Source organism: Manis pentadactyla, chromosome 13, assembly GCF_030020395.1.
Source record: "Manis pentadactyla isolate mManPen7 chromosome 13, mManPen7.hap1, whole genome shotgun sequence".
Taxonomy (NCBI): Eukaryota; Metazoa; Chordata; class Mammalia; order Pholidota; family Manidae; genus Manis; species Manis pentadactyla.
This window is the reverse complement of record NC_080031.1, coordinates 11561522-11588572: the sequence shown is the minus strand read 5'-3', so window position 1 is coordinate 11588572 and position 27051 is coordinate 11561522. Positions and strand designations below refer to the sequence as shown.

At 36.8% G+C, this 27051-nt stretch overlaps 1 protein-coding gene across 1 annotated transcript in view; it reads right to left on the bottom strand.

The window, feature by feature from the left end:
• Positions 1-3943: 3943 nt before the first annotated feature.
• Positions 3944-27051, bottom strand: part of STT3A (STT3 oligosaccharyltransferase complex catalytic subunit A) — a 28744-nt gene continuing 5636 nt past the window's right edge. The window contains exons 5-18 of the mRNA XM_036930077.2: positions 26573-26718; positions 25248-25338; positions 23699-23805; positions 22845-23009; positions 16756-16936; positions 15764-15919; positions 14810-14901; positions 13415-13570; positions 13024-13212; positions 12002-12118; positions 11781-11883; positions 5641-5829; positions 4786-4901; positions 3944-4223 (exon numbers count right to left, since the gene is read on the bottom strand). Of these exons, the coding sequence (XP_036785972.1) occupies positions 4185-4223; positions 4786-4901; positions 5641-5829; positions 11781-11883; positions 12002-12118; positions 13024-13212; positions 13415-13570; positions 14810-14901; positions 15764-15919; positions 16756-16936; positions 22845-23009; positions 23699-23805; positions 25248-25338; positions 26573-26718 (1847 nt within the window). The 3' untranslated portion in view covers positions 3944-4184. The remainder of the gene's footprint in view (positions 4224-4785; positions 4902-5640; positions 5830-11780; positions 11884-12001; positions 12119-13023; positions 13213-13414; positions 13571-14809; positions 14902-15763; positions 15920-16755; positions 16937-22844; positions 23010-23698; positions 23806-25247; positions 25339-26572; positions 26719-27051) is intronic.

Here is a 27051-nt window from a genome sequence, read left to right as displayed (position 1 = left end):
TTTCTCTATTTTCCACGTTGTGTGCTGCAAATGAAGAATATGAAGAAAGGAAGAGGAGGACCTGCACAGTTCCTATGTGTCTTAGCCTAAAAAAAAGATAAGGCATAGAAATTTCAGGCACAATACCAGTTAAAAATAGCATATGGGAGAATGGATGCACACCAAAGCCTCGGTTCCCTTTGAAACCTTAGTAAAATAAATTTTAATATTAAATGCTTTAGAATTTTAATATTAAAATTACTTTAAAATAGTAAATTTTTAAAAGGCAATAATCCACAAGAATAGACTATGAAAAAGAAAATTTTGAAAAGTGAAAAGTCTTTACATGAAAGGTAACTTAGACAAAAGAAAAATGAATCCTAAAAGCCAGTAATGGGAAAGCAGAAAAACAACTCAATTTTCATCACAGAACTCCCCACAGACTCATGCTGAATTAATGACACCAGGTAACTGAAGGTGAAGGTGGGGCTAAAAAGAGGGTAGGTGCAAAGACTAAGTAAGAAGCAAATGTACACTTGGATCCCCTCCCTCTTCTGTCTCCCCAGGGTACTGCCCTTCTCCAAATCTGGTCCAAGACTTAAGAGGGTAAAAACTGGACAGCATCAGGCACAGTTAAGGCTTGGGTACCTTACTGAAAAGAGGACTAAATCTGCACTGAAAGTTGAACCTGTAGGCCTTTCCCCCCACTTTATGCCCAGAAATCTGGCAGGCTGGCTTGAACACTTGAGGTTATACAAGGCTTTGTGAGGGAATCTTCTCATATAAGACCTAAAGATAACAGTATCAGAGATTTCCTAATGTAACAACTTAAGCAGATCACAGGACAATGATGCCCCAGCATACCCTAAACAGACCTTCCTATCAGCTTTTTAGGGTCCCACTCTTTAAAAAGAGCAGACAACCAAGAATTTGACAAGGCCTTTAATATGAAAGTTGTGAAAACAAAGGAATATTTTTTAAAAGCTCATGGACAACAAAAAATACGACAGCAGGAAAAAAGGAAACTAAACAGACAGGTTAGGAAAAAAAGCTTAGGAAGTCTCCCTGAAGAATTAAAATGGAAAACAGAAGAGTAAATACGAGAATATCCAGGAAGCCTAACATCCAGATACAACTGACCCCTGAGTAACATGGGTTTGAACTATATGGGCCCACTTACACGTCTGTTTTTTTAACAAATATATTGGAAAATACTTTGGAGATTTGCAGTAATTTGGAAAATGATTTTCTCTAGCTTCATTATTAAGTAAATAGTATGTACTGTATTAACATACAAAAAAATGTGTTAACTATTATTGGTAAGGCTTTCAGTCAACAGTATGTGATTAGTAGTTAAGTTTTTAGGGAGTTGTTATATGGATTTTTGACTGCACAAGGTAAGAGGGAGGTCTGCGCCCCTAGCCCCTGCATTGCTCAAGGGTCAACTGTAACTTATTTTTTAGGAAGAGAAAGTGAGTTGGAGGAATCCACCAATAACTCAAGAATTTCCCAAAACTTAAGAACTTGACTTTCCATACATTTAAAGTATCCAGCACAATGGATGACCCACTCCAAGATACATCATGGAAAGACTTCAAAAGCATTACATACAAAGAAAAGATCCTAACAGGTCTAGGGTGAAAGTGAGCAAGAATGGATACAAGAAAATTAAGAATAAGAATAGCTTTGCTTTCTCCACAACACTGAGATGATAGAATTATTTTGAAGGCACTGGCCCCCATTGTTTTCTAAGGAAAGGTTATCCCAACCTGAGAATTCCCTATTCCTAGCAACCTTACAAATTGAGTGTGACAAAAAACATGCAGGATACCAAGAAATGTTTCTCCCACCCACATTTTTCAGGAAGGTAGTTGGAGGTGATAAATCAAGAAAGAAGTCAGGGTATTAACACACACATTATGACAGTGAAAGGATACACTAACCCAAAAGGTACATAGCAAACCTAGAGGGTACACCAGTGAAAACTGGAGCACACAGAAACAGAAGGCATCTCTAAGAATGATTACCTAACAAGTCTGAACATATTAAAATGAAGTTGGCACAAATGAAAGAAAGCTTGTGGAAAAAAATCAGTGACAAGTACAAAAATATGAAGGAACTCCCTCCCAAAAAAAGTTATGCAGAAAAAAACAGCATGCCACATGGCCTAGTTGTGAAAAGCCACAAGGTAAAAACTGAGCTTAAGCTAATCGTAATTATAATAGAACCTTAAGATAGTAAGGACGTGGGTTGAGAATAGCAGGATGGTGAAAAAAAGAGATCCTTAATCTCCACACCAGAAGTTTAACAGATGAAGACCTAAAATTGAAAAACCAACACATAGCAAAATAAAGCAAGTCATTTAATGATATGGGGGTAAATAATGTGAGAATCAGCAGATTGCAAAGTGGTTACCTCTGGGGGGGAGGGGGTGGAATTTTTTTTAGAATGTTGCTTTTTAGAGTTACTTGATTTTTTTATACTAAATCACTGTAACAGTGAAAATGAAAAGTAAACTTTTTAAGAAGATAGCTTTATGTAGCCTAGAAAGTAACAACATTAAAATCGTAAGAGCAACAACTATAGTGGTAAGTTAAAAGGTTATCTCATCTATAATACATAGAGGAAGATCACTGATGATCTCTAACTGGTATTACTCATATTGGTAAAAACAAAACAAAAACCCCAACACCTCAGAAGAACCTCTTCCACTGGGAAGGAACTGTGTATATAAATCAAATAATGTATTTACATGTAATAAATCAAGTCTTACATCAAATCTAATCTTACACACAGTTGAAGCACTTGGTATAAAAATGTGTTTGGGAGGCTAAGGTTCTCTGTATACAAGTATATGTAAGCATATCCTTTAAGAGCACCAATTTGACTTAACTTAGAAGCCATGTAACTGCCCGTTTCTAAACAACATCAGTTACCTTGTATATTTTTTAATGACTCAGGGTATACATACACTACTGATAAATGCCTTACAATGTCCTACTGAACTGACATGAGGCTCTTTGACCTGATGTTAAATATTGATGAGACTACTGTGCTTTGACTTAAAAATGTTTTTAAAGTTTCTCTTCTCCTTTACTGAAATCAGACTAGCACCATGCTCTAGGTACCCGCTAAAAGCAATTCCTCCCCCTTCTAATTTGTAGCTTATTTGGCAAGGGCTTCAAAATCAGATCATCAAGCTTGTTAGTGGTATATAACAATAAACAAGCGGACAATAAGAAAGCAGCTCACCTTTAACCGTAAGAGTTTCAGTACATAAGCTAAAGGAAATGAGCAGAGACATTTACTGTATCATGGATAAGTGAGAGCACTGAAAAGCTAGATTCAAATACACATGTATGATTATGTTACCAGCTGATTTTAAAAAACACCTACTGACCATCAAGTTCTAACCAATACGTTGGAGGAGTTTCTTCCTCTTGATTAAGAACAGTAATTTCACTAGTTGCCTTGAATCCTCAAAACTGCTGATTTAGTCTCACTTGTTTTATTACTGCTCAAAAAAAACCAAAAAAACAAGAAGTTACCTAGCTAGACCCAAATAACACTGGGAGAATCAGATCAGGTCTGACTAGCCACCTTCTGTCCCTCGTGAAATCAGAGCGCCTCCAAGGACAAGAGATGTTAAAAACAGACAAGGGGACAATGTGGCTGCCTTTCCTGCTGAGAACCACCACTCCTCTGGACCCACAGATACATATTCATTCCAAGTTCACTGAGCGCCCACATATGTGCAAGGCACTGTGCTAGACGCTGCGATTTCAAAATAAAATTATTTGTAGAATCTGAGCTAGTCCTTGATGGTTTTCCTGGTTTGAGAGAGAGAATGCCTCTACAAGGCTCATTTAGGACTAAGAGCATGGATGAAGTCTGCTTTCTGTCCTGTCATCCCAGTATAAACTTTTACCTTCCTTAAATCAGTCGAAAGTCAAAACAAGTAAGGCACATTTAAAAAAATTCCCCCCTTTAATTGACCAAAGTAAAGCCATGACATTTCGTTTGGTAACCTGCTCAGAATTATAAAAATCATTCCATTTGGCCCAGCACATACTGCCCAGGGCAAAACTTCCAGACAAGTCTAATCCCGTCACGTTCTGTTCTTATAAACTGCATATCTTAAAAATGTCTTCAGCGTCCTAAATGTGACGCACTCAGTGCGAAGCATATCAGAGCTGGATTAACACTTATGTCCGTGACAAGCCTCGATTATCCAGGTCCTTTACCTGTAACATAAAGATGTCAGTTTAATATTTGCAATCAGATCAACTTGGGAAAGGTTCTCTACTGAGCTGGGTTCAACCAGACAGGGAGGGATTCTGCTGGATTCTGCTACCTGGTTTGGTTTTGTGACTCAGTGAACATTGATTTGAGACTAGCTACTCTCTGCTTAGCCTTTTGAAGTACCTCTGTAAGGAACAGTATAAATGACCTACCTCCCAAATATATCAAGGGTTCTCAATCTTTGCTTATGGAAGATATAGAACACACTTCCATGTGACTCTCAATGCCATAAAATCTCTCTCTTTCCCTGCAAGCTGATAATCACTAAAACAGATCAAGTCCAGCCCCAACTGAAAAAGTATAACTGCAGGCACTGCCGACGAGACAGTAAACTGCGGTATCTACTCTCTGAGAATAATCTAAAGTAAAAACAGTAAAACTGAGTTGCAAGCTACTTTTCAGACATTAGAAATGTCCCTATTTTAGATATACATGGTCCATTTTTAAGCACTAGAACCAATCTGCAAACATGAGGGCTGCTTTCTCAGTGTAACATCTGCTCACCTTGTATATTCTGACTAGCCAATGTTCTGTCGTATATGCTTCCTCCAGGACATCAAGCTCAAAGTCTTTATTCCCAATCTCAGCATTCCGAACACGGTCAAAGCCTGGTGGACGCTCTAGGAAGGGATGAGAAAGGAGACACAGTTCTTTGTACAGTGCTAACTTCCTTAGGAAATAGTAAATCAGTCTGTAAATCATCTACTAATTGTAATGTTATTCTTTCAGACTGCAAAAAGGCCTGCAGGAAAGAACATCCTCTCCAAGATGATGTTTTGGCAGAGTCCCTGGAGGTAATCTCTTCTAAGAGAGAGGGAGCTGACTTCCAAGCCCCTCTATTCCCAAGAATTGCCACCCAGAGGCCTCTGTGATACATTTGTAACCATTCCGTGGATCAGAGAAGAACCTACCAGATGTCAAAGGTCTGCATCCACCTCAGAAATTGTCCCTAGTGCAGAACCAAGAAACTGAGGTCAGAAGACTTTAACCTAATTAAATTACTCTCGATTCTTTTCCCTAAGAAATGAAAAGTCCTTGACCTCACTCATCACCCCTCATTTCTTTCTCTATTGTGATACCTTTTACTGAGAGGCAATAAAGAATAATGGGCAAAAGCACACAATTTAGAGCCAGACTGCCTGCATTTAAATTGTTTCTGCTACTGAGCAGTTAAGTAACCTCTTTGTGCCTGGATTTCCACACTATAAAATGGAAATATTAGTATCTATCTTTTGGGTTGTTGTGAGGATTAAATGAGATGTAAAGCAATTAGGACAGTGTTTGGCGTATGAAAAATATGTGATGTGTTGGCTATCACTGCTTTTACCATAGTTACTAATGTTGTTATGAATCACTCACTGGCTTCTGTGTAGACCTGCCCAAAGCGGTAGTAACACATCTTGTACATAAGGCAGTTGAGCAGCACTGGAGAACCTTCACGGTCCACACGGAATTCCCCAGTTGGAGTATAATAATCATGCTCCTTAATATGTTTGCCTGTGTCTGTGCTCCCTCCAATTCGCACCATCCACAGAAACTTGTTGATGTCTAGAAGGAAAAAAAAAAGAAGTGCCTCACAAAGGCTGCTGGAATACACCACCTAATGAAAGTCATTGTTTCTAAGGAATTCCCCAAAATATTTTTCTAATGGGAAGTGGTACCATGTAACTCTAATTTATAAAAATAGGCAAGACAATGTGTAGGCAAAACTTTTTTCCTCAAAATACACAACTCTTCCTATAGATTATTGGGCTCCAGAAATCCTATGCTATTGGTCCAGACTTTAAATTATTCCTAGGTACTAGCTGGAGATGGGCGGTCCAACATAGGAGGTACTGACACTTAACTGTTGCTAGTCCAAGTCAAGTATGCTGTCAGTATAAAATGCCCACTGGGTTTCTAACTTAGTCCAAAAATAAAACGAAAAGTGGTAAAATATCTTGGTTACATGTTAAATGAGAATGGTTTGGGTCTATTTAGTTAAATAACACTATTAAAACTCACCTGTTAGTTTTTTTTTTTTTTTACCTTATTTTGATGTGGGTAATAGAAAATGTAAATGACACATGTGGCTCCTGTACTTTTATTGGATAGCACCAATCTAGAGAGTAGCAGCTTTACCAGAAAGATAGGGAAGACACAAACATGCTCCCTCTTGACCAACAGTTGCAAACCTCCAAAGCCTATCTATGCGAAGTCAACATTTCCATGTCAAACAAACCATCAGGCTCCATAAATACCATTAACTCAGGTTATCTTAGAGTATGTCATTCTCTGTATCTCCTTCACAGGCTTTAGGGAAATGAATGGTTTGTATAAAAAATATTATTGATCCCTAAAAAAAAAAGATTGCTACTCACTACTACAAAGGGCTCAAGGGGCTATCACAGTGGTTAAGCACACAGACTCTGAATCTAAGCTGCCTGGGTTTGTTTCAGCACTGCCAGTTCTAGGTGGGTGACCTTGAGCAAGTTACCTAACCTCTCTATGCTTCAGTTTTCTTATCTGTCAAATTAGAAAAATAACAGTATTTACAACCATAGCTGCTGTATTACAAGTTTATAAGAGCGTATAAAGCATTTAATGTATCATTTGTCACATAGTTACAATAAATAAGCAATCAATAATATTACTATCCTCATGTAGTATCTACATTTTTACTTCCATCTTACAAATGGAATAACTGAGGCACGGAGACCTGCTGAGATCACACAGCCAGACAAAAACAAAATCCCAGAGCATCAACACAAATATCTTAGAGCACTGATATTACAGCTTCCAGGCAGGTATGCCTGAAGCAAAAACCTGAGAAGCTTTAAGAATGGGAGAGTACATAGCAAAAGTAATGATCAACAAAATAAAAAGACAACCTGTGGAATGGAATAAAGTGTTTTCAAACCATAGATCAGATAAGGGTTAATACCTAAAATATATCAAGAACTCATACAACTCAACAGCAGAAAAAGAAATCTAACTGAAAAAATGGGTAAGAACATTTTCCCAAAGATATTCAAATAGCTAGCATGTACATGAAAAGGTGCTCAACGTCACTAATCATCAGGGAAATGCACCATGAGATATCAAAACTACAGTGAGATATCACCTCATAACTGTTAGAAGGGCTACCATCAAAAAGATAACAGGTACTAAATACTGAGGATACGGAGAAATAGGAAAACTTGTGCACTGTTGGTGAGAATATAAATTGGTGCAGCTGCTGTGGAAAACAGTATGGAAGTTCCTCAAGAAACTAAAAATAGAACTATCATAATTCAGGAATCCCACTTCTGGGTATTTATTTAAAGAAAAGAGAATCACTATCCTAAAGAGATAACCCCCATGTTCACTGTAGCATTACTTACAAGTGCCAAGACATGGAAACAACCTAAGTACCCATCAACAAATGAATGGATAAAGAAAAATATGACATATATAATGCAAATACTCTTCAGCCATAAAAAAGGAAGGAAATCCTGCCATTTGTGACAACATGTATGGACCATGAGGCTAAATGAAATTGGGCAGACAGAGAAAGACTACATGGTCTCACTTGTATGTTGAATCTAAAAAAAACCAAACTCATAGATCAGATCTGTGGTTATCAGAGGCTGGCGGGTAGGGTGATGAGAGAATTGGGTGAATGTGGTCTAAAGGTACAAACTTCCAGCTATAAATAAGTTATGGAGATGTAATGTACAATGACTGTATTTAATAATACCATCGTATATTTGAAGGATGCTAAGAGAGATCTTAAAAATTCTCATCACAAGAAAAAATAATGCATACTATGTGAGGAGATAGATGTAAATACACTTAGATGATAATCATTTTGCAATAAATATATATAACAAATCATTCTGTTGCACACTTTGAACTTATAAAATGTTATATGTCAACTGTCTCAAAAAATTGGGGAAAAGTAATACATAAGTGAATGGGCATGGCTGTAGTCTAATAAATAAACCCCTTGTCTACTGGGTCATTTATCAATGATATTTATATTATCTTAAAGTTTCCACATAATATCTGAGAATACATTCTAAATACTTTAAAATATTTTAGATTTCTAAAAAATTGTTTTCTATTAAAATTTTCAAAAGTTAAAAAAAAAACAGAAGAGTAAAAAGTAACAGGAATTATACGAAGGACAGCCCATCGCTGAAAGACATTGCCTACGAAAAAAGAAAAGTTCAAAAGACAAGTAGGATTGTGTGAATAGGGTAGTATTGTATGAAAAGGTAGTATTATGTTAAACTGTGATATAGAGAATCTGGATTATGATCAAATCCAAATATTTTATTTTAGATTTGCATTAAGCATTTAATAAAAAATGAGCAACATGAAATAAACATGACTTGCAAAAGAGCAAAAAATCTTGCCCAGGACACTAACATTTCAAGGAAGTTTAAAATAAGAATATTTAAGAAATATCAGATGTGATGATGAAATGATGAAACTTTAAAAATGCAACAGAATTTTTATACCCAAATGCCTGTTAATCCTTTCAGAAAATGTAGTTTTTGGAACTTATAACACTGAGCATACAAAAGCTCAGAATATTTTGGAATTTCTCATTTGGAATTGTCTTTAGAGCCCAATTCATGTGGGTGTTTTTAAAAACCACTTCATTGAAGTATGTCTGATACAAAAGCTAGACTGTTACTATGATAAGGAGTAACAACAGTAACAAACTTTGAGTTCACTCCTTTTTTTTGCACAATACCTCTCAAATTTTTCAGAATTCCAGCTAATAACTTTGGAGCTTGAGAAATAAAATATGAGAAAATAAATCAATACTGTCTCCTTTCATGATTTTCACATGCATGCTTTCAATGATTTGGATAATAACAAAATTGTTTTTTTTAATGGTTATCTTATCTTAAAAAAAAAAGTCTAGTTTCCATACATAGGTTAGAGTAATTGTCAAATCATCATCCTTTCAACTCAAAAGCACAGCATAATGTCCAAAGAAAGATTTTCTCTGATAAGGCTTTCTTTCTGAATAGGTCTTTCTTTATATAAACTTAACCTAAGCTATTATTCTCACAATTTGACCTAACTAAATCTCTGATTTTCATACATTCCTACGTCACCAATTTATTATGAAGCAGCAGCGGTTCCATCATTAAAACATCTGTATTACCCCTGCATACCTGTGCAGGCAAATACCAAGTGTAGGCAAGGATGCAGAGCAACCAAGAATTTCAGATACTGCTGATTAGGAATGTAAAATTGGTACTAAGCACTTTGGGAATAAATCTCTTTGCCAGATCTATAAAAGTTGAACACATGTATTCTGTCTGAAATTAGCAATTGCAGCCTTTGATACATATGTTCACCAGAAGACATGTACAAGAATGTTCATAATAGTATTATTCATGATAGCACCAAACCAAACACAGCACAAATATCCATCAACCCTAAAATACATATATTGTGCTATACTGACATAATCAAATACTATATAGGAATGAGAAGAAATTCTAACTACTTGCAACATGAATGAATTCTGCAGTAATACTGACCAAAAAAAGGCAGAAACAAAGAGTGCATACTGTATGTACTGCTCCATTTATAAAGTTCAAAACAGGTAAACCTTTCTGAGTGTGTATACATTGTGTCAAAACTTATCAAATTATAGATTTTAAATATGTGCAGTGTATAGTATGTCAACTATACTTCAGTAAATCTGTTTAATAAGCAAACAAATGGCTATTAGAAACTGAGATAGTGGTCACCCTTAGTAAATGGACATAGATACTGCAAGACATATTGGGAGTTATTCTAGGACATTGGTAATGTTCTGATTCTTGATTTGGGTGCAGGTTACATGGATATGTTTCCTTCTTGAAAATTCAACAAGCTAAACAGTATTTCTCAAGCTTTACAGTATCTGTATTTTTTTAAATGTTAAACTTTAACACAAAGTTAAACTTCAAAAACCTGTTTAATCAAAACCTGTTGATCTTAAATATTTCTTTTCATGCAAAATTACTTTGTCAAGTATCTCATATGCTAATTTCCTTAATTTCACACACAAAAAATTATGTGTTCCAAAAAATAACACTCATTTTTACACCAGCATTGAACATATACTTGTATTCAACTTAGCAGGCAATAAAAGGCTGAGTGACTCAAAGTGGTTACTTAATAATGGTTAGTGCTAAGGTTTCAGAAACTATCCCTTTCTACCACATTTATATATATATATATGTATATATATATATATATATAAAAGTACATTCATATATAAAAAAATACATATACATACAGATATACATACACAAATACTTTTCTATGGTATTTGGATATATATTATTATAAAGAAGAAACCTTCAAATAATTACAACAATGCTGGTGCAATTATTTGTGGAAGTTCAAGTATGGGAGACATACTATCAGATATTGTTCTTCCCTTGCTTTTACAGGACCCACATGGAAACCAGTCTTACTATTTTACCTTATACTTTATATGTACTATTTGGATGTATTTGTTAAGCCTGTCTATATCAGAAGTCAGAGATAATCTAAAATTTGAATATCTTTAAGAGGCAGCTACATATCTGAAGAAAATTAAGATGAATATATGAGATAATTATTAACTGTAAGAAAACAAGTTATACTAGATAAAAATGTAACCATGGTGTACTGGTTGACTCAGCAGTGAATATTTAGTTATCATTCTAAAAACACTTTATCTGGATTCAACTAAAAACTGAAAACTCTACTGAGAAGACATACCAGGGAAAGGAGGGGATGGAAGGTGACACAAAGAACTAAATTCCTTATCTAGTATAAATAAGCTGACACAGTATATCTAAAATGATCGATCAATAAATAGCAGAATATATATATTATTTAGAAATATGGACATAAATACTAGAAGAAATAACTGGAAGGGTAATTGCCCCTGGGAATTGATGTTATAAGTAGGTTTAGGTTTAAGGATGGGACAACCACTTTTTATCATAAACCTTCAGAAGTATTTAACATTTTAAAGTATAAACAGATATTGTGTTAATTTTCCTAGTTTTTTTTAAAACAGAACTATATTTGGACAAGTCTTCTGAAAATATGGTTTTACTAATAATCATAGGGAACATGGTAACATATACCATATATATATGTGTGTATACATACGTATGTATTTATATATAAAACATTGAAGGTGTTAGATGACTTCATGGCTTAAACCCCTAAAAAAATGCTAATTCTTAAGTTCATTTTCAGAAGCCTTACTTGTTTATTAGTTGTGGAACTACTCCTAGGTCTTTAGACAATATAGCATACTGTACCTACATAGGAACTGTTCACATTTACTTCCTACTTGTTGTTAAAAAATAATCAAAATAACCAAACCTCAAATTGCAAATACTTAGAAACTTCCCCAACTAAGAAAATGCATTAATATTATTAGTAAAAGGACAGAAAAACAGGAGATTCATCTAGCTTTCTTAGAATCAATGCCCTGTAGCTAGAAATAGAATCAGGTACATTACCATCAGAGGAATACCCAGTAAGGCCTCCAAATATGACCAGCACATAGCTAACATCAAGCTCCCTCATGATCTCATAGGCTTTTTCTTCTGTGGATGCCATTGCCTAGAAAAATAAACGCACATTCCTCAGAGCAAAATTCCAGGTCATATGATCCCTCATGGAGAAATATTTCCCACTAGACTCTATGCATGAATCATTCAAATGATCCCTTCAACCTCACCTGCCCTACTCGAGAAATATGGGTATTATTCCATGTGTTATTGTCCACTAAAATTGTCCGATTCGCCATAGCTGTAATCTGGTAGCCGTAATCCCACCATGACATGACCTTTGCATCCTGAAAGGAGAATGGGAAATGCAAATAACAAGCTTCTCATTGCCTCCAAGTATCAAATACAGAGAAGAATGGAAGGGCATCTGATAGGAAATGAGGCATGGCTTACTAATAAATAATGAATGCCTAGCCAGAAAACAAAATCTTGTCACCTGGTCCTACATTTGAATACAATCATGAAATCTCAGTTCAAATTATACAATCCAACACTCCCCATACTTTCATCCCAGATCACCTTATACAAACAAGCATGATGGAGTAGAACTATAGGGACTATGTAGTATTTACCAATAAACAGCCTGTTGTCATCAGGTAATTATATTAAATAAATGACCTTTAACAATATCACAAAAATCAGTTATTATAAAGATGGAGGGAAACAAAAATCACAGGATACAATGGGCAAGGAATAAAAAATTCTTAATGAAAAGTTTTAATTCCTTAAGAATCTAACTCACAAGTGCTGTATTTCCAATAGCCATTGCGAAAGAAATCATTTTAGATTCTCAAAAAGTACAAACCAAAATTTAAAAAATGGTTACATTAGGTGATCACTTTTTTGCTTCTATTTTCTGATTTTTCAATGAAGAATATATTGTATTTATTTGTAACTTTTCTCCTTCTTTTATAATTGGGATGGTCTACCTCATAAAATCACCATGCTGTCAATAAAAGTGTACAAGCAGGGTATCGATAGTTACCAGTAAGGGTACTTCTTGCTATAGAAGAAATCCTGAATTGAATGGAGGTTTGACCTTTAAAGCTCACTCAACACCAGGGTATTACAGTTCTGATTTCTCCAAACTTTCCACCCATCTAAAAGCTGTATGATTCACTAGAACACCGTATTTTTTCTCCCGGAATCCTGCTCCTTTTTCCCCATAATTCCACTCCTCCCGAACAGTCACCTCTGGAGTATTGTGACGAAGCCAATAGTATGCCTCTCGAAAGTCATCAAAAATGATCCTACTGCCATCACCACCACGGGCAGACAGAACAATGGAGGGAGATGAGTAGGCCTCACTGGTCACCCACGTTGAATGAAAAGTATAGGTGATGAGAAAGAAAGCCATGACTAGTATCATCCCACTTGCCACCTAAATAAGGAAGAATTGTGCTGTAAGGAAATTAAATTTACACAACACAGAACAGCTTCTTACACACAGTCAGTAATGTAGGTGATACAGAATAAGTCAGGAGTTATATGAGTTAATTCTGACCACTTTGACAGCACTCTACTCCCTCAAGTGCACACACACACATAGTTTCCCAAGTCTACCATCAGTGTTGAATTCTCACTTCATTTTTAATAGGATAGGTAGAATCCTGTTGCTTCTTGCTCTTCTTGTCTGGGCGACTTATATCCAAATTCTTCATGTAAGTGGACAGCACCTGGGAGACTCCAATGCCAGAAAGAATGCACATAACAGGTGCCAACACTAGCATTAGACGCACCTGAAAGAGACAGGAAGCAAAATCACAGTCTAATACAAGTTACAGGTTTCAACCTGTAAGTGCACCATGACACCAATTTAGGGGTTTTCAGTAATTTTTCAATGAAATAAGAGAAAATACTTGCAAAATATAGAGTAAAAGTATATGTCTTAAACTTTGTTTTTAGTTATATATATGAAGTTACATATGTGTGCCCTGAGTAATGTTATGATGGAAATTTATTTCTTCACTGTAGTTTTGCATCAAGTGAGAAACACTGTCTATAGAATATACAAAATATCTCCTCTTTTAACAACCTAGCACTTGACAATCTTTCCAGGCCTTTAAGAAAAAAGCATCACTTCCCTTTTTAAGACACCCAGAAAGACAGGGCAAGTTAACTGCCCAGGGTCACTTTGTCCAACAAGTGTAAAAATGCCTCTCCCTAAAACAAAGTTATAAATTCAAGAAAATTGGGCCCCACAATCAGAATGTCTGAGTGCTTCATAGTCTCCAGAGAAGGATTAACAACAGTGAGCAGCTTTACAACTCAGTCCTTCAAATGCTCAGAGAGACGCATCTGTATGATTTCAGTACTTTCTAAATTCTGCCACGCAGGGGAAAAAAAGATCGCAGGCAAATGAGTATTCATATTTGAACTGACTGTTTATAGTTCATAATGCATGAGCAAAAACGAAAGTTTCTGTGATGACTGCCCTTGTACTGTTCACTATGTAACTTATTCATTATGTAAGAATTTGTTCTCCATGTAAGAACTTGTTTGTTATGCCTCAGAAGATTGGAGACTGACGAAAATTAGGCTTGGGGTGGATTAATGATTGTGCATTGAGCATTGACTCCCCTATACAGAATTTTATTGTCGTTAACAACCATTTGATCAATAAATATGAGAGATGCCCTCACAAAAAAAAAAAAAAAAAAAAAAAAAAAAAAAAAGGACAGACTTCCAATGGTAAAATAAATAAGTAACCGGGATGTAATGTATAGCATAAGGAATATAGTCAAGATATTGTAACAGCTTGGTAGGGTGATAGCTGGAACCTAGAATTATGTATATAAATGTTTTATCACTGTGTTGTACACTTGAAACTGATGTAATGTAATACTGTGCGCCAACTACCCTTCAATAAAAAATAATTATAAAAAAAAAAAAAAAAAAAAAAGATTTCCCACAAACATTAATAAAGGAATATCTGATTACACACACACACAAAAAAAAAGATCGCAGGCATTCCTCACCATTACAGCAGAAAAGTACATGCTGGTCACACCATACATGATGATGAATATCCGGGCATCAGACAGGTTGCTAAAGCAGTAATAGAGACCAACTACAAAAGTAAAAGTAAAAAGAAGTAAGCAGCTGAAAAAAAAGATAAATATGTGCAAAGATGTTTACTACAGCACTCTAAAATAGCAAAACATCAGAAACCACCCAAATGTCATTAGAGAGGTAGTTAATTGTAGTGTATTTATGAAAATATATTTCTCTAAAGTAACACTAAAAACAGAAATGATCATGATTCTTTATGAAAGGAAAAAGGTCAGGAAAAAAACTGCATAATCTTATTTTTATTCAATAAATAATTGGATGAATATACATGAAGATGTTAAAAGTAGCAGCAGATATGTGGTATGAACTCCTGAAATTTCTACCTTTTTAAAAATTTGTACGTATCTTTTAAAAAGACAACTTATTTCCATAATAAGAAAAAAACATAAAAGCCATTTTATTTCCAAAAAGAAAAGAAAGCCCCCTACCACTGGTAAATGCTAAAACATATCTGCATTGGCCAGAAAGGAAGTTAGATGAGAGAGGCTTCATAAGCAGCCATACATTCTCGAACTTCAATATTGCCAAGAAGATAAATGTGGAGGAGTCAGGAATGGGGGTAGGGAGGTACAGTACAAGTACTCAAAAAGAAAAAAACTGAATACAAATTAGAGTTGAATTTTGACTTATAATATCTTATAATACAACACAAAACTGAGCCACTATCTGCAACTACAAACTTGTGACTTCCACTCTGCTTCAAATATTAGAAAAATGTGCTTAGCCATCCTCCACACTGCATAAAGTGAACAGATAAAAAAACAAATATAAGAACAGAAACACAAGGATGAGGGTAATTTACTTATTTTGAATCAAATGGTCACTCTTCAGAAGGCACTTCAGCACACAAGGCAACAGACCTGGAAACATGAAGACAAGAAGCTGCAGATCAAAATAGTAAGAAGACCAGGTCGTAGGCTGGTGCTCAGACACAGAAGCAATGATGGGGATATTGTTCTTGGCGTAAGAAGGATCCAGCAGTGAGTAGAAACGCCCAGTCCAGGGAGATATTTTTCCTGGCAGCAAAAAAACAACAAATATTTCCCAATCATTTCTGAAACAAAATAACACCTGATCTTGATTAATCACACTTGCCATTTTTATAAGATTCTCTGCAACAGAGAGAAAGACTAGGTTTTTGTTTAAATGCCACCAACACTTTGGGAATTGTACTCCTTTATTTCAAACTTCAGAGTACTTTGTCGGCACTGTCACCAGAATAAAATCAGGCCGTATATAAACTCAGAAAAAAGGGTGGCAGAAATACTTCACAGAAGGGTTTTAGGCAAATCTGGTCAAACCAAGGACAACTCTATAATCTAAGTCAACTATGTCCTTGAGGCTGCTCTGAATCAGGCGATACACAGAGACTTGGAGAAAATCAAATCAGCCTCTAAGATGTGAAGTGAGGAAAATGAAGAAGGAAAACAGAAGAGGAAATGTGATATGCCAACCAACTAAACAGCCATGCATTAGGGCAAATGGGATTAGGTGAGGCCATGTTACAGGGTATGGAAAGCAAAGCAATGTTAGGGTTTTTCTCACCCTACCAATAGGAAGGAAAAGAAAAAAAAGGGTAGAAAATTTAGCAAGATAAGATACAGTCCTTTCAGCAAGTGTAATTCTGAGATCAGCTGCTATAACAAGACATTCTTGCTATGCTGAATGCAAACACTGGGCTGGCAAGTGGACTGAATGTTAAGAAGCAGAACTTCATATGCTTGAATGAAAAGAGAAATAGGAGGAAAAGAATGAATCTTTCTGTGGTCAGGAAATAACTTAGTATCTCTGGACTTCAGTCTATGTCCATAACCATTTGCACTTAATACTAAAAGCCATAAGCCTCCCCTACCTGTCAGCATGAGGAGGGTGCCCACTGTGAGAAGGACGAAGCCTACCAGGGAGATGACACTCCGGAAAAGAACTTCAAATTGCTGTGGATTCAACTTGCTGCGCAGATAATCGACAAAGGCATGGATCTGGCAGAGACCAAAGACCCCAAAGGCTGCCATGTGCTCTGATGAAAGGACGGGCTGTAGGTAAAAGCGTATGTATGAGAATAATATTAGGAAAAGAATGGGTCCAGCCTAGACCTGAATTATCCTGACCTCCTTCAGACCAAAGGGTCAAATGAGTTCTGAGGCCACCAAGAAACTAAGGCCAATCTAGGGGAGGGTATAAATCATCTGCCACATTTTCCTAAGAATATCTGTAGTCCCTAAAGCACACCACACTCTATCATTATCACATTTCTATCTCTATCATGTAACATCTCTGGACTTTGCTCAAGCTATGCTTTAGCCTGGATAGCAATTTTCTTTTTCCCAAAATTTGTGTTTGTTGAAATTCTCATTATTCAAGGTCCAATGCAATATTCCTCCTATCTACCAAACTGAAATCCATTATTCCCCTATCTGCTCAACATACTTTACATCTCTTCTGTCATTTAAAAATTATTTGCTTAGACCAGTGGTTCTCAAACGCTAGTGGGCATCACAATCATTGTGGGGAGAAGACATGGTGGTGTTAAGACTCCTAAACCCCACTCCCAGTTTGATTTAGCTGGTCTATCATGGGGCCCAGAATTTGCATTATTTGCATTTCTAACACATCCCCAGACACTGTTGATGCTGCTGGTCTAGGAAGTTCATTTCCAGCTCCAGTATACTATAGACTCTACAGGCATACCTCATTTTATTGCACTTTGCCTAGTTATTTATTTCCTTAAGACTGTTCAAGTTCAGTTGGACAATATCCACCATATCACAGATAAGTTTTCACAAATGCCTAAGGTGCCTAACTGGTTTTCTTGGTTTCACTGGAGATGGCTGGTAATTACAGATATGCTTTGGTTATGTAACTATATTCCTATTATGTTAATGTGTGTGCGCAATTTAATTAGTAGCTTAAAACCTATACGTGCTGAAGTTACTCTACAAGAAGATATGTCAAAGAAATAATCAATCTTCCCATGTTTTCTTCCGCCTGCTACTTCTATAGCTTTTCTTCTTCCTTCCTAATTACCCTTAAATAGAATTCGTGCCTCATATCAAATTTACCAAGTATCATAATTCTCCCAAGTGGTAAAGATACCTCAAGACAAATGCTGGGCATAGAAGCTACAGGGCATAAATATGCAAACAAATAAAAAGCTAACCATTTCAAACAATAAGGCTTCTCTCTCACTTACCAACTTTACATTTCCCTGTATGGCCCCAGAAGATGACTGGTTAGCCAGAGACGGGTAAGATTCCTCAAGGGAGGAACAACCTAAGACAGGCACAGTCGCAGGGGGGTCATCAGGTGAGAAATTGGGGATCAACAGAGGTGAAGCTTAGAACCTCACCCCCCCGTTCTGAGAGAAATCTTCTGCATACGTGGATGTTTTATTGCCCTTGTCTAGCTTGGATTAACACCAGTCTACAGGCACACACCTGATCATCTACATTTGCTCTCTTACAACACTAAACTATGTTTTCTACCTTTATCTTGTATCTACCTACCACTTCAGCATTTTATTAAAAATAATAATAATAGAGAAATGTGGTATCCACATATAAATCAAGTATAAAAACCAAATGAGTATTCATATTTGAACTGTTTATAGTTCATAATGCATGAGCAAAAACGAAAGTTTCTGTGATGACTGCCCTTGTACTGTTCACTATGTAACTTATTCATTATGTAAGAATTTGTTCTCCATGTGAGAACTTGTTTGTTATGCCTCAGAAGATTGGAGACTGACGAAAATTAGGCTTGGGGTGGATTAATGATTGTGCATTGAGCATTGACTCCCCTACACAGAATTTTATTGTCGTTAACAACCATTTGATCAATAAATATGAGAGATGCCCTCACAAAAAAAAAAAAAAAAAAAGGACAGACTTCCAATGGTAAAATAAATAAGTAACCGGGATGTAATGTATAGCATAAGGAATATAGTCAAGATATTGTAACAGCTTGGTATGGTGATAGCTGGAACCTAGAATTATGTATATAAATGTTTTATCACTGTGTTGTACACTTGAAACTAATGTAATGTAATACTGTGCGTCAACTACCCTTCAATAAAAAATAATTATCTAAAAAAAAAATATATATATATATATATATATATGATAGGATCCCTGCTTTATTCATATAATGTAATTATCTCCTTTAATTTTTCTATTTATTATATTTAGAGTATGTGAAATTACCAATATGATGGGTTATTTATCTTTGGGTTTTCTCAATCTTGGCTATTTTGTTCATTTTCTGCATTATTTTACATTATTAAAATCTGTATTTTATTTTGTCATTTCAAAAAAAAAAAAGAATTTCCAGAAATGTCAGAAAAATACTATAGACATTCTTTAGGCTCATGATAAATACTGCCAAAGTGCTTTTCAAAAAAAGATTGTTCAAATTATGCTGGAGCAAGTGGACATCCATAAGCAAAAAAAGTAAACCTTGAATTAAATGTGACATCTTACAAAAAAATTAACTCAAATGGATCAAAGACCTAAATGGAAGACATAAAAGTATAAAACTTTTAGAAAATAAGAAAGCAGGAGAAAATTGTCAAGACCCAGCACTAGGCAAAGAGGTCTCAGACTTGACACCAAAAGCATGACGCAGAGAAGGAAAAACTGATGAGCTGAACCTCATCAAATTCAAGATGTTTGCTCTTCAGAAACCCTGTGAAGAAGATGAAAACACAAACTACAGACTAGAGATTTGCAAACCATGTATCTAACAAAGGACTTGTATTTTAAATACATAAAAAATTCTCAAAACTAAACAGTAACATAACAGTCTAATCAGAACATGGGCAAAAAACACCAGACATCTCACTGAGAGAATATACAGAGGGCAAATAAGCACATAAAGAGATGTGCAATATCACTGGTCATCAGGGAAATTACAAATTAAAACCAATGAGACATTACCACACACCTATCAGAATGGTAAAAATAAAAAATAGTGGTAACACCAAATGATGGTGAAGAACTGGACCCAGGGTCACCCATCACTCATACTTTGCTGGTGGGTATGGAAAATAGCAAAGCAGTATGCAGGCTTACCTCATTTTAATGTGCTTTGGTTTATCACACTTTGCATATACTGCATTTCTTACACATAGAAGGTCTACGGCAACCCTGTGCTGAACAAGTCTATCTGCACCATTTTCCAGCATTTGCTCACTTGTCTCTGTATCACATTTTTGTAATTCTCACAATATTTCAAACCTTTTCCTTATTATTACATTTGTTATGGTGGTCTGTGCAATGATCTTTGATGTCACTATTGTAATTGTTTTGGATGCCATGAACTGCTCTGTTCTGACTGCATCACTCACTGACCTTCCCTGTCTCTCTCCCTCTCCTCAGGCCTCACTATTCCCTGAGACATAACAATACTGAAACTAGTCCAGTTAGTAACCCTACAGTGGCCTCTGATGTTCAACTGAAAGGAAGAGTCACAAGTCTCCCACTTGAAATCAAAAGCTAGAAATGATTACGCTTAATGAGGAAGACATGTCACAAGCTGAGACAGGCCAAAAGCTAGGCCTCTTCCATCAGTTGGCCAAGTTGTGAATGGAAAGGAAAAGTTCTTGAAGGAAATGAAAAGTGTTGGTTCAGTAAATCCATGAATAATAAAGTAAAACAGCCTAATTGCTGATACAGAGAAAATTTGAGTGGTCTGGATAAAAGATCGAGTGAGCTGTAACACTCCCTTAAATGAAAGACTAATCCGGAGCAAGGCCCTAACTCTAGTCCATTCTATGATGTCTAAGAGAGGTGAGGAGGCTGTAGAGGAAAAGTTTAAAGCTAGCAGAGGTGGTTCATAAGTTTTAAGTAAAGAAGCTGTCTCCCTAACAGAAATCTGCAAGGTGAAGCAGTAAGTGCTGAAGTAGAAGCTGCAGAAAGTTACCCAGAAGACCTAAGATAATTAATGAAGGTGGCTGCATTACAAAACAGATTTTTAATGTAGACAAAACAGCCTTCTACTGGAAAATGCCATCTAGGCCTTTCACTGCTAGAGATGGGAACTGTCTGGCTTTAAAGATTCAAAGAATAGGCTGACTCTTATTAGGAGCCAATGCAGCTGGAGACCAATGCTCACTGACCATTCTAGAAATCTTAGGGCCCTTCAGAATTATACAAATCTACTCTGCCTGTGCTCTATAAATGGAAGAACACAGTCCGGATGACAGTTCATCCATTTATAACATGTTGACTGAATATTTTAAGCCCACTGTTAAGACCTACTGCTCAGATAAAAAGATTTCTTCCAAATATGACTGCGCATTGACAATGCTGTGGTCACCCAAGAGCTCTGATGGAGATGGACAACAAGATTAATGTGGTTTTCGTATATACTAACACAACACCCATTCTGCAGTCCATGGATCAAGGAGTCATTTCAACTTTCAAGTCTTACTATTTAAGAAATATATTTCGTAAGGCCATAGCTGCCATAGATAGTGATTCCTCTGATGGATCTGGGCAAAGAAAATTGAAAACCCTCTGGGAAGGATTCACCTTCATTTAAGAACATTTCTGATTCATGGGAAGAGGTTAAAACAGCAGCCTGTACAAGAGTTTGGAAGAAGCTGATTCCAACCTCACACATGACTTTGAGGGGCTCAAGACTTCACTGGAGGAAGTGACCGCAGAGACGGTGGTAATAACAAGAGAACTAGAATTAGAAGTGGAGCCTGAAGATGTGACTGAATTCCTGCAATCTCATGATAAAACTTGAACAGATGAGGAGCTGCTTCCTATAGATGAGAAATCAGTTTTCTGAAATGGAATCGACTCCTGGTGAAGATGCTGTGAAAGCTGTAGAAATGACAACAAAGGATTTAGAATATGACATAACTTAGTTGGTAAAGCAGTGGCAGGGTCTGAGGACTGACTCCATTTCTGAAAGAGGTTCAACTGTAGGTAGAACACTATCAAACAATATCACATGCTACAGAGAAATCGTTCATGACAGGAAGAGTCTATGGATGCAACAAACTTCACTGTTGTCCTATTTTAAGGAGCCACCACAGCCAGCCGCAGCTTCAGCAGCCACGCCCTGATCAGCCAGCAGCCACCCGCATCAAAGCAAGACGAAAAGATAACAGCTTGCTGAAAGTTCAGAAGATGATTAACATTTTTTAGCAATAAAGTATTCTAAAATTGTTTTTTTAGACTTAATAGACTATTGTATAGTGTGAACATTAACTTTTATATGTACTAGGAAACCTAACAATTCATTTGAATTTATTTCGATATTTGCTTTATTGTGATGGTCTGGAACTCAATCAGCAATATCGCTTGAGGTAGGCCTGTAGACAGCTGCACATACTTTTCCCCCACCTACCAACAAGATTGTAACATCCTTAATGGCCAGGACCATATTTTTACATTTCCCAGCAATTAGCAAACTGCATATAGTAGGTGAACAATAAAGACATACTTGCTGACCTCTGAATAAGGGCTCCACTTTCATGAGAATTTTACATGAGAAATCAAACACCACATTCTCTGACTAAACAGTAGTCTCTTAACCCTATGGGATAATGTGGTTAAAGGTATGCTTTGTTGCCTAAAGGACTTTCACTTAGGGGATTAGCATTATTAGCATAATGGATTCATTAGAATTAAAAAGGACTGGAAATAGTAATTTTGATCACACTCATCAACTCAGCTCAGAATAACATCTCTCCTCCTCCTACCACAAACCGAAGCCAAATAGAGTCATCCAATTCAAGTTTCATGGAGCAAACATTAACACAATCCCAGAAGCAGACTTTAATGACAAATGATTCTACTGCTTTAGCTAATACAAGTCATCCAAGGTTTTCACCTGTGAATAAATCTGCTTTCCCCATCAGAACCCAATCTATTTGGAGCTGCTTAGGGAAAAACGGAAGCTAAAAACCCCCCCACTCAGTCTAGGGCTCACCTGGAAACCCACAAAGGAGATCTGCATGGAAAGAATGGTGCCCAGGCAGTAAACAGTACAGTAGGCCACATAGATCCGGTGGGAGAAACGTCCTGTGAGCATCAGCACCAGTACGTGGAGAGGGATCAAGTTGATCAAAAACACATAGCCTCCCCAAGAAGAGACCTATGCCAGATAAAAAAGAACAATTTCTCTGAGCACTCCTCCTCAGACTGCAACCATTATGCCTTCGGGTATTACCTGTAGTCTTTTTAGGGAACATTTCTTTAGAGTAATTATAAATTTTACGCCAAGTGGCTTAGAGTTTAAATAACTTATTTCTTTAAATAGGAAAATCAAATTCACACCCATTGCTGTAACTCAATCCCCTATTCACTATGGCTCCTGCCAACATGAACACAGAAGAGGGACCCAACCCTCAGGGTTAATCTATATGCAATCTATTTTAGGGTCCCATGGAGGATTTAGGGATACATGGGAAATGTGAGGAAGCAGAAACAGTTACAGGAAGAAGTCAAAGCTTACACATAGGATTGAACAGAAAAAAAAAATACTGGAAAAGGAAAAATTTAAGGGGAACATACCAGAAAAGAGAGTTGGCCACCACTATGTACCCATAGGAAATACAGTATCTGGAGAAATTCATTAAGATTAAAAACATTATGTCTATCTTATTATGTAATGGATATCCATGCCTGCCTTAGATCAGGCTTTTTATGGATACAAAAGACAATATAGACTTCTAGCCTCTAGCCTATGGTCTCAAAGCCCAAGAGCTACTATGAATTTATATCAGTTGATCCCAATAGGTATTCAGACGCAGAGACTCTTGGAAGAAAGGCATGACAAGTTACCATGTAGAAATAAGCAAGGGCACACTTGGCTGCCCAGTAGATGGAACCAGTCTTTACTGCTTTGATCCACATGTAGTAGGTGAGCAGCATGCAGAAGATGGCAATCCCTGCAGAAAGAACACAACCAAAATTCAGTAGAAGGCCAGCTGGGTTAATATTTAAGAATACTCTTCTGGAACAAACTGCCTAAATTCATACCTCAGATATAGTACCCATTAATAGTGTAAGATTTATTTCACCTCTCTTTTCTCAGTGAAGTCCATAATAGTATGTACTTGACGAAGGTGTGAAGAAAAATTTAATTATCGCATGTCATGCACTGAGAACAGGTACCTAGCATACAACAAGTACTCAGTAAGTTTGGGCCATTATTATTACTAGTCGTTCCAGGCACTGAATTCCTGCTAGTGTAGGCCAAAATTATCCCATACTATAATGTACCAACCCGCCTCTACATCTTATCACAAGCTAGTCCTTATGTCCTGACTGTCCCTCTTCTTAACATCTGCCTAACATAGCTTCAACTTCAGGGCCCAGTTCAACCTCAACTACTTCCTAAAAGCCTTCCCCAATCCTTGAATTTGAATTCCTCCTGTCACTACATTCCCAAAGTACTCAGTTCATACTTCTCTTTAGTACATAATACTATCTGCCTGTTATTGGTTATTTTTATAGGTCCGTATTTCTTTTCCTTAACAGATTACAGGCCAACATATATTTTTATTAAGGTGCCACTGAAATACAATCTTATAAAGTTTTCACATGAACAACATTGTGGTTTCAACATTCACCCATATTATCAAGCCTCCCCACATACCTCACTGCAGTCACTGTCCATCAGCATAGTATGATGCTAAAGAGTCACTACTTATCTTCTCTGTGCTATACTGCCTCCCCAGTGACCCACCTACATTATGTATGACAATCATAATGCTCCTTAATCCCTTTCTCCCTCCTCACCCATCCTCCCTAACTCCTTCCCTTTGGTAACTGCTAGTCCTTCTTAGAGTCTGTGAGTCTGCTGCTATTTTGTTCCTTCAGTTTTGCTTTGTCAGGCCAACATAATTTTATTCACTATCAATCTCTATTGTTCCTCAATTATGAGACAGAATAACCTGTATCTTTATAATACCTACACTGTGTTTTCCCAATAACATTCAATAAATATAGACTGAATTGAAAATAATAAAGTCATTGTAGTTTTAAGAACATCCATTCCTCTTATCTATGAAAATGAAGCAAATTATTACAATGTTAAACAAGAGTACTATTCAACATTAAAAATTAACTGTACTTTTGTGAGTCCAAAGATGAGCCAAAGGCCTTATATAAGGAAATTTACCAGCAACTTTCTAGAGAGGATGACAGAGAAGGAATATAAACCTGTCTGATGTCTGAGGTCCCCTTCTGTGTCCATTTTTAATCTGCTCATCCAGACACCATTTTTGCTATTGCCGAACAAGAGATCTGAACCCAGATTCTACTGCACGTCATGAAGCTCAAGCAGGTAATGAGGTGAACAGATCGTCTTCAGCACTGTAAGTCTTACCCTCATTATCATAGGAGCCAGCCACAGACCGGGAGATATATCCAGGCACTACAGCAATCATGGCAGCAGCAAGAAGTCCAGCCCCTGCATCCTGTAAGGAATGAAGGGTAATGGGAAGTCAATACTGACACACCCATAGGAGAGAAAAGAGGATCCACTAGTCCCTTCTGTTTATAAAGGACCCAGAGAACAGCCCAACACTTTCCAAGGCAGATGTGATGCTGGGATGCTAGGAATGTTCACAGCACAAGAAAGCTAAAAACCTTTCACAACCAATTCCCCATAATGACACCAAGTCTGAAACTGAGTACAACACACATGCTGAGGACAGACAAATCACCTAGGCTCTCAGACATCAGACGCTGCCCCAGAATGGGCTATCTGGCTAGAAGATTCCCAGGTGTGAGTCCCTATCCCTAACGGTATCTGCACACGCAGGAACACCAGTCACACCTCTAAAAGCTATATGCAAGGACAGTCAAAGGAAGACAATTATTATTTGAGCTAAAAAATCAGCAAAGATAGGTGATAATCTATCTGGACTAAAAATGCTGGGGCTTAGATAATAAAATTAGAGTTATCACCAGGCAATCTGTGTGCTCAGCAGAAAGGAACAACAAAATATATTCCACACTCCAAAAGAGTAAGGACTTGACTATTGATAATAGTCAAAAACTTGGAAAGGCAGCAAGGAGAAGGATGAAAAGGTTTCTAAACTAAACTTAGATTTCCCAAGCCTTCCCAGTAGTTTATCACCTCTTGGGTATCTCCCAGACACCATAGCCTCAACTTAAGAATGGCAACCAAAGAGCCAAGGTTACCAACGCAGAAACCATCAGTATTATGGACTCTACTACAAAAGCCAAATGGTTTTAAAAAAAAAGCCAAATGGTTTAAGAATTTTAAAATACTTGTTAAAAAAAAAATTAATAAATAATTGCTAGGTGTCCATTTCCAAGAAGAAAAACTAATAAGCACTTTGGAACACGCTGAAAAAGAACACTTGTAGTTATTTTTCCTCTCCCTTAGATTGTGAAGACTTCAAAATCTAACCCTCACATTTTGCATTTTAAACTTTTTTTTTCCTTACAAAGCAATTTACAATTGACTTCACAATGTTCTCTTATAAGAACAAACAGTTGCTAAGATAAGAAACCACACAGTCTAGGGAGGGGCTGGAGTGAACCCAATAATCGGCCCAGCAAAAGCTCTTTTGCCTCTGGCTCCCTGCCCTGCTAATGCTCTCAGTTCCCCAACCTTCAGCATCTATGAGAGAGGTTCAACAACGTTTATTACCAAGCCTTCTGTCACCCCAAATCCTTCACCTTGAGCTCTTTGGTAAGGTGGTACGTGACGATGGTGGTGAAGGAAGAGAAGAGAGGGGCCAGGAACACACAGACATTCCGAATGTCGATGGTGACGTGGAAAAAATGGAGTACATGGTAGATTGCAGCAGAGGTGATCATTAAACCTGTAACAGGAAGAATCCATTAGGTTATCCTAGTAAGACAAAGAACTTAAGGGAAAGCAAAAGGGAAAATTCAAATACCAGTTACTTGACAAGACAGGTCTTATCAAACCACCAGATACACTAACATAGCAACTGCAGTAGGCCTATAAATTTCTCTCCTGAGGATTCAATCAGAAGTCCAGAATTTATGAAATGCCACCCATCTCCACTCTCCCATATATGTTCTTCTGTCTAAATAGGATTGACTTTCAGGAATTTGCAATCAGAATGAAATTACAAGTGTCACAAAATGAAGTTATCAGAAATAAAAGAAACTGCTCCAGAATATACAAA